General features: G+C 41.4%; 1 protein-coding gene across 1 annotated transcript; it reads left to right on the forward strand.

Moving 5' to 3' along the window:
- The first annotated feature begins 227 nt into the window (after positions 1 to 227).
- On the forward strand, positions 228 to 11,814 carry LOC121948854 (INO80 complex subunit D). Its single transcript, XM_042494361.1, has 10 exons — positions 228 to 493; positions 2,782 to 3,028; positions 3,127 to 3,938; positions 4,064 to 4,154; positions 4,245 to 4,469; positions 4,914 to 5,023; positions 5,232 to 5,365; positions 5,920 to 6,143; positions 6,656 to 6,813; positions 7,174 to 11,814. Exons 2-10 carry the CDS (start codon positions 2,811 to 2,813, stop codon positions 8,202 to 8,204), a joined length of 3,003 nt encoding a protein of 1,000 aa, XP_042350295.1. The 5' UTR covers positions 228 to 493; positions 2,782 to 2,810; the 3' UTR covers positions 8,205 to 11,814.
- The last annotated feature ends 2,722 nt before the right edge of the window (positions 11,815 to 14,536 follow it).

Consider the following 14,536-nt stretch of genomic DNA (forward strand, 5'->3'; position numbering starts at 1 on the left):
TAGCCGGGGTCCAGGTGGATTTTACACTGTGCACACTTTGCAGGACCTCTCAGTCAATACGATTGAACGCAAATGTTTTAAATGTGAAAAATGCAAACGGCACTGACATTCACACAAACTGCGATTTCGGTCATAAAGAGATTAACATGACAATTCTCACTGTAGGGGCTTTTAACAAAGTTGAATTTCCAATATGGTAGGAGAGGTTGTTGTTGTTGAACGGATTGTTGTCATGTCCCCGCAGTGCCTGTAGTGGTGCTGTGAGGAGTCTGCTGTGGATCCAACAAAAATCCTCAGCCTGCCTACTGCTTGTAATTTGCTCTGGATAGCCTATATTTAAATGCATCCTTATATCAAGATATACCGAGCTCGATGAAGATCACTGGTATTATCCTGTCTCGAATATCGATGCACAAATAGCCTAGCCGATTCTAATAGACATTTCGGCCGTCTATCTGGAGCGAATACCTTACACAGCCCATACCAATTCAAGGTAAGCGAAATCGTATACAGCCTCGGTGTCGATTTCTGAGTGTACCGTTTTGCACAGGCTTCCAGCAGCCAGACATTCGACTAGAGGCCGCTGTGCTATCCGGGCTAATAGGCCTCCTATTGATGACTCATTTATTTTATAACTTGTGAACTTACCAATTGACTCAGTCGCCTAAGTAGGTATGGGGAATTGTGCAATGTTGATAGTCTCAAATCCCGTGGCCTGCTATTGTCACATTATGTAACGAAAGTGGCTATAATTCATATCGATTATTAACGGAGGCCTTCGGGGATAGGCCTTAAGCCTCGTATGTAGACCCTTTGTTTGAAAATATTTGGCTCTAAATGTATCGCGTTTTAACACACATAAACCCCACGGTTGGGCCCAGTTATTCCCTGTGAAGTGTGATTACGCTCTCTTATTCCTTATTGAAACTTATCTGAAAATAGGCATTTTACAGTGTTGCCATTTGCTGATGTTTCCGTTTCCTGGTTAGCTACCGCCTACCAATTTGTGTTTTTAGCTTTCGATAGCTAGTTGGCTAACTAGCAAATTGGACTTTCCGTGACTGCTTTAATTTGATAAAATGTATTTCTGCTTGAGCATGGATATATTTTTGTATTCTGGACCAGGGCACTTTAGGTTGTTACATGAACATGCGTTTATACTTTTACATCGTAAAGTTTCATGTCTGTCCATCGGCTCCAAGCTAATGTTGGCAGGCTAGCTCCTCGGGCTCCAACGGTAGTTACGCTAGTTAGTTACCGTTTGCTGCCTGTCCGGTTCTCCACATCTAAAGTTGTTAATGTTTACTCTGGCTCCTGTAAATGACTCTTATCCAAACCGCCCCTGTGCTTCCAATATATACCTTTGTTGTCAGTACCGTAGCGCTTTAAAAAATATTTTTAAAATACACGATTAAAGTTAAATGTAGCGGCTAAGCTACTACTGAAGCTGGGCAGCTAACGCTACAAATATCGTTACAGTGTATTATGATATAACGTTTCCCTGAGCACCCGGTTATGTGTTTGTTTACTATGAAGCGTCACATTAAAAAACGTTCGCGTTTCTTTTGCAGCTGGGAACGGTGGCCTTTTTGGGGGGGTTATTTAAGTGTACAGCTAGTTTTGAAATGATGCCTACACACTGGCGAGTGACTGTTTTCTAGCTTTTAACTTTGTCATGCCAACCGCTGTCATGCAATATACTGTTTTACCACCATCATATCATATTGTATGTGCAAGTTTGACAGGTGGTTGAATGAACTGTTTTATAAAAATAGCTATTCTGTTTTCCACCCTTTTCACAAAGAGATATTTTCAAAATGATAAGGTGTAAAAGCAGCCAGTTAAAAGCACATTTAGTCTTGACTAAATTTTTCTCAAATAAGGGACTGCACTTTAATCATCAGAGTAGCGGGGTAGCTGTGGTCTGACTTGTTTTTTTTTTTTTTTTTTTTAATGTTGACCTTCCTAAAAGCTACAAATATTTTTTTCTTTGAGCCTCGATTATTGACCAGGGGAAAATGCATTACCCTCCCACCATCACAAATAAACATATTATTTGCCATAGGTAAAAAAGCCTCGGATTTTCACTTTTGCTATGCATGCAGTGGCACCAAATGTAATGTTTTTCACAGGATCTGGTTTGTGCACTGTTTATTTTTAGAACTACTTTAAATAAGACATAGAATCAAGTGATTTTTAAGAGAAGTCTATAGTATGCACATTGTGTTTAAGCATCGTAGAAATTTGAAGATCCAACAATTTCTGGCTATGATAGTTGGTTAAATTTTGGTGATTCTTAAATAAAGCATGTTTTTTTAAACCTACCACCTGGATTTGAGGCTCAGTGGGTATTTACAATAAATACAAAATACAGCCATTTAAAGTTGTGTATCCCTCCCCTAAGCCGAAATAAAAAAATCACAAGTCCTTCCGCAGTGCTTAAAAAAGTATTTGACATATCTCCACACCGTTTCTAGTAATGAACAGTCCCTAAGTATTAACATTTTTCAAAATGTACAGCCAAATAGTAGTTTAACAAAAAAGCAATCATGAATTCAATCTTGGAATGTCATTTACTTTTTAACATGACACCAAAATATATTGCATATAGGCTTTCTGAATATTGATTTTCTCCAAATACCTACATTAGCTAATAGCCAGGTAAACAGTCACCTGTCATAGCAGTGACTATTTCCCTGCCTCATGTGCATGCATGGTTACCTCCTCAGTATGAAGTGTTAGTGATGTAACTCTTGGTTTCCCCTGATTTTATCCCGTCAGCTGATGTTGTCAAGAACAAGAGTCACGTGATGTATGAAGGCAAACACATACACTTCTCAGAGGTGGACAATAAGCCCTTGTGCTCGTACAGCCCAAAGCTCTGCAAACAGCGCAGGCTAAACGGCTATGCTTTCTGTATCCGGCACGTTCTGGAGGATAAGACGGCCCCCTTCAAGCAATGTGAATATGTGGCCAAGTACAACAGCCAGCGCTGTACCAACCCTATCCCCAAGTCTGAGGACCGCAGGTGTGTATGACTATGTGCATGTGTAGCATATTTCGCTATGCTGTGCAGAAAACATAATGCAGTGCACAGTATGCTGAGGATGTGTTCTTGTTTTTTAGATACTGTAACAGCCACCTGCAGGTTCTGGGCTTTATCCCCAAGAAGGAACGGAAAAAGAAACATGACGCTTTGGAGGAAATGCGCTCACGGGCTCACCTGGAGTCAGTGGCTCTCAACATAACTGTGCCCTCTCTAGCTCTAAAAGCTCCCAATGGTCTAGATGAACTTCCGCCATCTCCTCCCTGTACACGCCTGTTACCCCTCCCCGATGGGGAACTACTAGACCCTTTTGCCTTTTATGAGGACGACACAGATGGGGAGGAGGTGGGTGTGCCTCGGAAGGGCAGCGCCATCAAGAAGAAACTACAGAGTCGGCTGGTGCTCAACCAGAAACTCTGCCATGACACGGACCTCTTCCAGCCACCCCCTGAGCACTTTAGTCCCTCCCCTGCCCCCCGTGTCCATCCCTCTTCGCCGCTCAACACCCATCTCCCACGGCAGCAGTCAGGTCTCCTCCAGCCGCCCCAGCACTCCAGCGTGACTTCTTTCATCTTCCCAGGACAGCAGCAGGGTTTATTATGCAATCCACCACCACCTCAGACGGTCAACTTTCTGCCTCCAGGGATGCCTCCTAATGCAGCACCCAGTCCAGTGCAACCTTCTGGGCCATCACTCAGCAGGAAAATGCCTTTCACTGCTTCTCACTTGCCTGTCAGTTGCAAGGACAGTGGCAGTAACAATCAGCGGCACATGGTTGTCATGCGTCCCGCTGCCTTCTCACCTTCTGCCAGCTGCCTGGCCAGGTTGCAACATCTGGTGCAGCTCTGTGCCAAGAGACACCAGGAGCACGGAGACCTCTTTCCTCATCTAGGTGCTTCATTTAAATACATTTACCTTACTTACAAATTCATGTGCAGTATTTAGGGATTGCTTACGATAGGATAGTAGTTGAGATTTGCTGAGATAGATGAACTGCTCTAACAAGTTCTCTTCCAGGACTGGACTGGTCAGAAGATAGTGCGGATGATGAAGAGGAGGAGCCAGAGACATTTGTTCCTTTCCAGAGCTCTTGGAGACCACAGAATGGGTCAGTATCCAAAAAACTTAACCCCACAGTATAAAACTTTGACAGGATGACGCCTTTCGTCATGACTGCCATTGATTGTTTTCTAAATAGGTTGGAAGATGACAGCGGTTCCTCACGGAGAACACGGCTACTTCGGCTTTGCTCGTACCTCCAGGAGAAATACAAGCACATGTGCAGGCAGGAGAGGGCGAGTATCCGCCAAAAGAGATACCGCTATGCCTTCCGCAAAGCCTTGCTGCACGCTGCCAGCAACAACCCCGATTGTGCAGGGCAGCTCATCCAGGAGTTACGCGGTGCCTCTCGAAGCTCTTCAAGGTAATCTCACAAGTGTCATATTGGTCAGTTTTTCTTAGTTCTCAGGACTAACACTAATAAACAGGGTTCCCTGCAGATATATAGAAAAGTCTTTAAAGGCATTGAATGACTTAATCTAAAGACAAGGCTTTAATTGTTGTTATGAAAATGTCTTAAATCAGTCTTTCAAAAGTCTTAAAAACTCTTAAGACATTTGAAGTGGGATTTTGGGACAAAAAAGTCATGCTTTATGTTACAAAAACATTTAGGCAAAATTTCCCCTAACCATTAGTCAATAATGATGGTTCATGTTTTTTTTCCTTCAGTGTTGGTTATCATAAAGTTGGTTTTAAATTTCATTTCAAATGGCATTTTATAATTATTTTATTTCACAAAAAACAACAAATGTGGTGTGTGTCAGTGTTATTGCTGTTTGGTCAGTCCTGTGTCTGTGTGTCTCTACAGCGAGGCTCCAGCCAGGCAGCAGAACACAGATACGGGGACCTGCACTGGCAGCACAAAGGGCCAGGCCTGCAACAACAGGGCTCTGCCCTTCACTCGACACTGCTTTCAGCGTATCCTTTCCACCACATCACTGATTGTGAAGCTGGTCGCTACAAGTACAGAAGAATGGCTTTAAATCTGTTTTCTAATTTGCAAATATGTTGGGTTTTTTTTTTTAAATCACATACTGTGATGTACAGTATCCTGTAATGATAGCTTACCATGATCAAATGCACTCTGTCTGGTGCGTTGTGTTATTTCCTTCATTGTTCTCTGCAGACATTCTGTTGAATCGTTCCCAGCAGCTCTTTGCAAGTTGCACAGCCAAATTTGCAGATGGTCAGCAGTGCTCCATCCCCGTGTTTGATATTACGCACCAGACACCACTCTGTGAAGAGCATGCCAAAAAAATGGTGAGTTCAATATTCAAAGGACACTTTCAACATTTTGAAAATAGTAGGCACAAAGACTGGAAACAAGGGGAAACAGCTAGCCTGGCTCTGTCCAAAAGTAACAGTATCCACCAACCAGCACCTGTAAAGCTCACTAACAAGTTGTGGCTTGTATCCAGTTGCCCGACAACCAGCAGAGAAATTACTGATCCTGAACAAAAACAGTCCATCAACATAACCCATTTTAAGTGGGGATTTCTTTTTAAGTGGATCAACAAAGGAGATATAACCTGCTGCATGTGGACAGAGTCAGGCTTGCTATTTACCCTTGTTTTTAGTCTTTGTGCTAAGCTAAGCTAAGCTACCTGGTTGCTGGCAATAGCTTCATATTATGCATACAGACATGTAAGAGATGTCACTTTCCTCATATAACTTGGCAAGGAAGCATGTAAGCTATTTCAAAAAAATCCCAAACCTTCTCTTTAATGTCCTTTTCATTGTTTGTGACTGCTTCATTTGATTTCATATGGGCTAATGTTCTGATGAGTCAGTGCTCTCCCATACAAAACACACAGGATAACTTCCTGCGAGGGGATGGTAACCGACGAGTGCAGCACCAGCAGCAGCAACAACGAAAGCCACGTAAAAAGACCAAACCACCGGCGCTCACCAAAAAACACAAGAAAAAGAGGAGGAGAGGCCCAAGGAGGCCTCAGAAACCCATCCCTCCAGCGTTACCACAGGGGAACCTGGGAATGCCTTCTACAAGCCTAGCGATACCCTCACAGGCCAGCATCAGGTCTCTGCACTGTTGACTTAGAAATGTAGTGTGAGGGATCAAGTATCAGGCAAGGTTCCTGCAGATCCTTAAGAAGTCTCAAAAGGCACTGAATTCATTAATTTAAAAATAAGGTCTTAATTGGTATTAAACTGACTTAAATTAATCTCTTCAAAGCCTTATAAATGCTTAGACATGGGAAGTAGGATTTTATGAACCAGGGTTTTGGGAATTTTTTTGGTGTTGCATTGTAAAATCTCAAAGTAATTTGGAACATCTTTTTTTTTTTGTTAAATAATTTAAACATTTGGGCAAAATAAAATTGTCCATCTCCAATTTTGGTTATAAGAAAGTTGGTCTTAAACTTTTGATGGGAAATCTTAAAAAGTCTTAAATCTACCTCGCCTTTAGCTGCTGGAACACTGGTCAGGAAATTCCCTTATTCGCAGGCTCTCATGTTGCACGTGTTTGAACAGCTCCTACTCAGCTGTAGCATTTCTTCACTAAGCTCTGTTATCTCGTCTTTGTGGCAGGAGCCCTTCGACTCCAGACCTGAGCACAGAGGAGCTTCCTGACGACATCACCAATGAAATGGCAGACATTCCAAATGACCTGGAGCTAAACCAGGAGGATTTTATCGATGTGTTACCCAGACTACCTGATGACCTGCAGGATTTTGACTTGTTTGAAGGTTGTATTAAAGGTCACTCTTTTTGTGTATTATTTTATGAGCTAACAAACTTCCCCTTGTCTGTGATTCTATAGCTACTTTTACACTGTCTGATCAAGGCAGGAATGGTGTCTGTATAAACAGCACAGCCGGCAGGACGGGTAAAGTATAGCGGCCATAATGTCCGCAAATTAGGGAAAACATCCTCTGAGCAGAGGATGAGATCATTCGCCGGACAGACACTGGACAGAAATGATGCCGTCGTTGTTTGGCTCTGTGTAAAATTGCAAATTAGACATAAAGAAGGGACTTTGTAGTGGCCCTAAAGTGTGATCTCTGTGTAATAAGGGCTTATAATGATAAATCTGTGTGTATTTGTAGGTAAGAACGGGGATTTGTTGCCCACCACGGAGGAGGCTGAGGAGCTGGTGCGTGCGCTACAGGCGATGGGCTCCTACCCAGACTCTTTGGTGTGCCTGACCTCCATGGGCGACCTGGCCCCGTCTGAAGGAGTGGACCACAGAGCCATGACTGTGTTCCCTGGTCCGGTCCAGCCGGGGGGTATGGGGGACCTGCTCAACAGCCGCATCCCCACAGAGAACTTCACCAGCCTCGAGCTGGAGGACAATCTACTGCAGTCCACGGGGAGTCACTTTCCCCCCTCACCGCCATCTCAACCTGCGAACCAGCCCCAGACATCGTGCTCTAACCTGACCTCATCTTCCTCCACAGTAGCCCCGGCCACCACCTCCCTGCTCACTCAGACCTCCATAACAGAGCGAACGTTTTCCCGGACACACACGTCCCACGTCATGGCCAAGTCGGATGCACCCACGTCATCTCCTCAAGGCAGCCACTACAGCAGTGAGCATGTGCCATCCCCGTACAGCGACCACATATCCTCTCCCCACGCCAGCTCCTTCCAGACAGACACTCCTCTGCTGCTGGAGGTCCCTCTCAGCGGGGCACCAGGACCCCCGCGCTCATCATGGAACAATATCCCCCTCCCCCTCACGGACCCGACGCAGTTTGGCAATCTCATAGGATCAGAAAGTCATCTCATATCAACGTCTCTGTCCACGCCGCCAGCCACCACCCACTCTGTGACGCTGCAGCCTATGGCTGCGCTCTCAGCGATGCCCCAAAGTGGCTTGACAGGTTTAACGACTTCCTCCGCCCCCTCGTCCTCCCTCCCATCCTCCTCACATGATCTTCTGACCTCCACACAGCCCAAACAACAGCTCCCACAGTTCAGTGCGGCCTTTGGCCATCAATTGGCCTCCCATAGTGGCATCCCGAAAGACGTGCAGCCTAGCCACAGCTCCACAGCACCCCCCGCTGGCTTTTCCATAGTTAGTGCCACCGCTGCAAGTGCCAACAGCGCCACACCACCCTTCACGCAAAGTAAATGAGAGCAGTCGGCCTGCAGCGGCTGCATGACGGTCAGTGGACTCACAGTCACTTACAAACCAGCCGGCTGGCTCCTGATTGATGATCCCTCTTCATCTGCTACATGTGTGCAATGTGGTAATAGTGCACTATTTGATAATGAATTTGCACAGCCTCAGATTTTCCTCAGTAGTTTCTATTTTCGTTTTTATTCTGTAGCCAGGCGGTCTCTGGGATTCTAAGTCAGTGTGAGTCCACTTGTTTGATGCCTTGTGGTTTCGTCAGCAGGGGGTAACAGTCGGATTTTGTGATGAAATAAACGGGTGAAAATTGGCGGACGGACCTTCGCAGAGATTAATCTGTCACAGTGCTCAGAACTCATTGACGTAGAAGCCTCAATCAGTGGTCGGTTTGTTTGCTTTGCCAGTTTAAGTCCTGTCTTTAAATGATCAACTGTACCCTGCCTTGCTCAGATAGCCATTGCAATTTTTTTTTAATTTCCCACCTGTTTCATACACTGCTTCTGTCACCCTCTGAAAAACAAAGAGTACAGGTTGTGATATTTGTGACCCATTATGTTTCAAAGCTATTTAACTGTTATCATGATATAGAATCTTACCGAGTCAGATTTCACAGTCATATAAAATTTACCAAAATACTTTTAAACAGCTGTTTTTATATTGTGTATACTGTATATGTGCTCATTTATCGGTTTGCTCAGACGTCAAAATCTCTGACCTCACCATTGGTTGTGGGACTCTGAGTGGCCTAGTAGACACTTGAAGGTAAATATAGTTTCTTAAAGCAATAAACACATTAACCTAACTCTAGCATTGTAAGGTATTTTATTGGTCTCATTACATGTAGCTTCACTTGTTGAATCCAGGCTGGATCAGGAATATATTTTGGCCTCTATAAACTGTTGTAAACTTTTTATTTTTTATGTTACAGCAGTTTCACGCAGAACTATAGAGATCAGTGATCAGGTCAGCCTAACTTCTTCTCTGGGGTCACACTGAGTGGATTTTTAAGGCTAATAAATGAGTTTCAGTGTTAATGGTTGGGGCGATGATGGCGTAATCCAGGGACTTTAAGTGTCTACTCTCAAAGGTGCTCTCTGGTCCACATACACAATGGTCACAAGTGACTTATATGTCAGGCAGAATCAGTGTCAGGACAACAAGGAAACCCACTATCAGACGTCATGGACAGACTACCAAGTAGGGCTGGGTATCAGTGCGCGATACCTTTAAGGACTGAAACAATCCAGTACCGAATAGTATTGAAATGTCTCCAATAAAACGATTCCTGCATTCATTTTCGCGCCTGGTGTTTAATCCCAGATTACCATGACATTGTTCCGACCGGCCAAAATTTCGAAGTCCCAAACGTCTGAAAAATGTCGCATTGGACTGAAATGTCATTTCTTCAACAGCCCGTTGTCACAAAAACAAATCCCATTGCTCAAAAGTCCTGTTCCTCTGAAAATACACATTGCACATTGTTTTAAGCGGAAACGTAACCTTTTAACCCAAGTGGTTTTTTGTGCCTAAATTCAACCAAACATTCACTACAGCATTATTTCTGCTACAAAATAATGTATTTGTGGTTAACAGAAATGTACAATGCTAACATTTTCTGTTGTGATTGGGTTGTCTAACTGCAGGGTGCTTGTATTTTCGGAGAAAGGGACTTTGGTGCAATAAGTGGTTATTTTTAGCATTAATGGACTTTTGAAGAAATGAGGTTCGGACTAACAGTGCTGACACGACTCTGCAACATTGCGTGGACATCGGGGGCAGTGCCTCTGGACTGGCAGACCGGGGTGTTGGTCCCTCTTTTTAAGAAGGGGGACCGGAGGGTGTGTTCATAAATTCATTTTCTAGGGGGTTTGTAGGTACTTAAAAAAAAAAGTATCCACTGATTTTACAGATGTCTCGTTAGCCCTGTGATGCTAACAAGTGGTCATGTTACTGTGTGTGTGCAGCCAGGCAGACTCACATTACAGTCCCTGGTTACAGAGCTCACACTCCCGCAGCAACAGCTAAAACCTAAATAGTCTGTTACGTGGGGAGTTGACTGCATTGTGCTTGACGAAATGCCATAAAAACGTTCAAATGTTTGGCTAAACTACACGCCGCTCTGTTCACATTATGGGTGTTGAAAGACGTACTCTCGGTACTGGTAATTTACTTTTTCAATGATACCCAGCCCTGCTACCCAGAGAGAGCTTAGGTGGTAATTTAAATGTATACTCATTTTAATGATCAGTGTCTGTTTTACTCTAAAACTCACTTATAAAGTCATTTTAAGCTGCACACCTGGGGTCTGATTTTTAATTTAGAGAAAACGAGAAACACACGAGAGCTCCTCCTGTCTGTGACCGACTCATACAGCAGTACAACCATGGCTTTTGATAGATATTATTAGACATTTGACAGATTGTCAGACATTGTTGAGTATTAGGTATATAGAGTAGCGAGTCTCTATCTTGGGGTTTGTTGGTGAATTATTGAGTAGCAATGGATTGAAATTGTTATTTGCAATGTATTCAGTGGAACCTGTGTCTTGTAGAATGAGTCTCTTGTTTTTTAATGGCTATCAAAATGATTGTAAGTCAAAGGGATCAATGTTTGTATGCCGTCAATTTTTTAAATATGATGGAGAGTATTTTTGATAGCTATTAAACTCCAGGAAGAAGTCTTGAGATTTGCATGGGGCGGCAAACTTTTGTGTGAGAGCGTTATAATAATACTAGATTATGGTCACTGGCTTGATTCTTGGTGGTATATGAACATAGGAATATATGCATCGCCATTTCATTTCATTTCATTATGTGGAGAAAAACAGATTACAGTATGTTGTTTTTCAACATAGATTTGCACAGGAGTGGATGAGGCCGGTGGTGTTTCACATGTCCCGTGTCTGTCTTGCCTTTTTTTTTTTTTTTTTTTTTTTTTTTTTTTTTTTATATTTGCTTGGACGCTCATTAAGTGAACAGCTGCCATCATTACCAGCTCTGAGCCTGCACCAGAACCCCCCTCTCCCATTTCCAGCTGTGAGAAGGCCCAGTTCTGTCTCTCCCTTCCAAAGAGAAAACACAAAATGAAGTGTAAACCCGTAGCTCCACCAGAGACAACTGGGCTTCTCAGTGACTGCAGTGTTGTAACTATAATAGTGATAAACACAGTGCCCCGAAAAGTTTAAAAACAACAAAAAAAGTTGGATGAAAATGTTTGCAAGGCATTACTGCTGTATCCACATAGCATGAGATTAGTCACGGCACCAGTTTACTCTCCCAAAAACCACGTAGAACAAAATTAACAGGGCTCGTACTGTAGGCACATTTAACTGCTTGAATTCAGAGATGGCTGACAAATTCCTATACTCATTGAATGTACTGTATTACTGTTTTTAAAGATAGGATGAGCTAATCTAGTCACCTTTTGTTATCGGTCCTTGTTTAATTTGTCTAAGGTATTTTTTGTATACAAAGGTTTACATTTTTATGTATATTTTTCTTGTGTACAAATTATGTAATATGTGTACAAACACTGTATGTAATATCTGTATATAGTGTGAGAAATTTGATCTTTTGTTTTTGGATGTATAAATAAAACTTGCTGTGAGGTATTTGCTGACACAATTTGTGGTGTTTTTTTTTTCTTTTTTCTGGTCACTTAGAAATAATTTCTGCTAAACGTGTTGAGATGAGGAGTTAACATACACACTGCCACAATATGCTTAAATCAACTATTGCATTTAAATGACATATTTTCATACACCTTGGAATCACAGTCATTTAGGGGTTTTAGCTAAATTGGTGAATTGGTGCCAGATGCACAGACAGGCTACAAGGTGTATCTTAAACTATACATTTAAACTATACATATATATATATATATATATATATTCCAAAAATGCAGGGGCATTGTCTAAAACAAATACATATAGTGACATATTTTAACTCAAACAGTACAAAGACAAGATATTTCATGTTCAAACTGTAACTTTGCTTTTAATAAACACACACTGGGGAACTAAACAAGTGTGGCCCAAAAGTTAGCAAGAAACTCATATTAAATTCCAAAAACATTACGTGAAAATAAATAAGGTAAACCATTAAGAAACAACCCAAAAAGGTTTTTTTTTCTGTATTAAAAAAAAAAGTCGACTTGGAAAGGTGATCATCGGTATATCAGTTACTCACCCCATGTTATGATGAATTCGTGAAGAAAACTTGAACGGAGAATCCAAAAACAAAGAAAATTCTTGAAGGGCTCTGCATTTAACAACGGAAACACTGCACTAAAGTTTAAATGCTTTAAAAAGATGGAAGACTTTTTAATGCACTCGATGGATACATATATCCTAAATTTTGGTGGCAAACTTGACCATTGTGTTTGTGAGCACTTCTCCTCTTCCAAGACAATCCATCCACCCGGCAGGTGCTGCATATCAAGACGCTGATTGAACAGCATCGTTACTCACTGGTGTGCATGAGGGTGGTGCCTCCTGGTCTGTCTTTGCATCTGGCACCACAGTCTTATCAAAAGGTCCATTTAATGGCTGTTCTGCAGCTTTCCATCACATCACTAGGCCTTCCTAGATAGTATAGCTGTCACACAATTGTAGATGTCAACTTTTAAGACCACACAAACAGAAAGAAATTGACAGAAATTCTTATAAGTGATCAGAAAAATTAGGAATTGAAACATCTACAATTCTATGACAACTGGGCAATTCCTCCTGCAGCTAAATATTATGTGACATGATCAAAAGCTCCACAACAGCCATGATAAAATCAAATATATACATAACTAAAATTAAAAAAAAAATCCTAAAGTTTATAAAAGACCTCAAACTGCATAAATTCAGATAAATGGCTGTCAAAGTTAAACAGAAATTGATTAAATAAAATGAGTGTTTAAATGTCAACAATAAACAGCCTATTAAGCTTATTCTTTGCAGTTGCTGTTAAAATCTTAACTTTTACAGCCTTTTTTTTTTTTTTGGTACCAGACATTTCATCCAACAGAGAAAATACAACTCCAATACAAGTTTCACTGCGTACATCCACTGTACAGTGTGGAATTACTGAACATCTAAATATAATCCTACTACAAAATCCCAATGTGGTCATTGACAAATCTTAAAAAAGGTTTTGTTTTGAGAAATACCTTTGACAGCAGCTTTGTTTTGAATTTGGTGTTTGTGCTGCTCTACTTTATACTATGTGGTTTGGTTATATGCTTTTTCTTCGTGCCACTTGAATTTGCATCTGCAGCATTAGATTTGGATACTTTACTCAGTAATTCATATATTTAATCCCTTGAATGTTAACTGACAGGTGCACTTTAAAGGAATCCTTGCAAAATAACAATCTGTTTATCAGTTACTTGCTGCGTGTTAACTTGAATTCGTTAAGAAAGCTTTGTTTTTCTCGCATGCCTCCACATTGAACAAAGAATCCACAAAATGTGAACACTCTTGATGAATTGCAGTCAATGGGGACCATGTTCAACAACAGTAAAACTATGTAAAAACTGTTTACATACTCTCATACGCCTTGTGCGGTATAAATCAAATCTCATAAATCCAGTTGTATGCTCAATGCTTCAAAAATACAAGCATTTTTGTTAAAACATTACTATTTAAAACACAAAAGTACAAACTGTCTAATGCATGTCTGAGTAACATGCATGTGTTTGGGAAGTACTTAGCAACTGGACGAATGAGACCCAGAATATACTTCACCAATTTCTGCGTTTTTTGATTCTCCGTTGCAAGAATGCAAGAGAAAAAGGTTTTCTTCACAGATACAATATGAAACACGGTGAGGAAATGATAAACATATTGTCATATTGCAGGTAAAGTCTTCCTTTAAAAACCTACCATAGATCTTAGTTAAGACTCTTAACAGTACCACAACATGCAAGACGGGTAATATTTTTCTGGAGGCACTTCAGGTTGATGGATGCACTTACAACTGTTACAACTATTCAAATAAAGTCACTTTAAAATGTATGACGCAAACAATGTCAAAACTATTCATTAAATTTGTACTAGATTTTTATTTTTTCCTTAACCATTTGACAACCTTCAATAAATCCAACAGCACTGTCCTGAATTAGCAAACATGTATAGTGGACTATAGACTGTTAGCAAAGTCACACAAAATGAAACACATTTCAAGTGATTGCTATCCAGTGTTTACTGAAACTTTAACACATCACAGAACCAAACTTTACTCCCACTATTACATAATACTGCTCTTTTGGGTTATAAAAATAGTTTAATAGAATATATGCCTACTTGTGCTAAGAAATGATTCCTGGGGATCACACTGCTTAAT

Source organism: Plectropomus leopardus, chromosome 10 (assembly GCF_008729295.1).
Source record: "Plectropomus leopardus isolate mb chromosome 10, YSFRI_Pleo_2.0, whole genome shotgun sequence".
NCBI lineage: Eukaryota > Metazoa > Chordata > Actinopteri > Perciformes > Serranidae > Plectropomus > Plectropomus leopardus.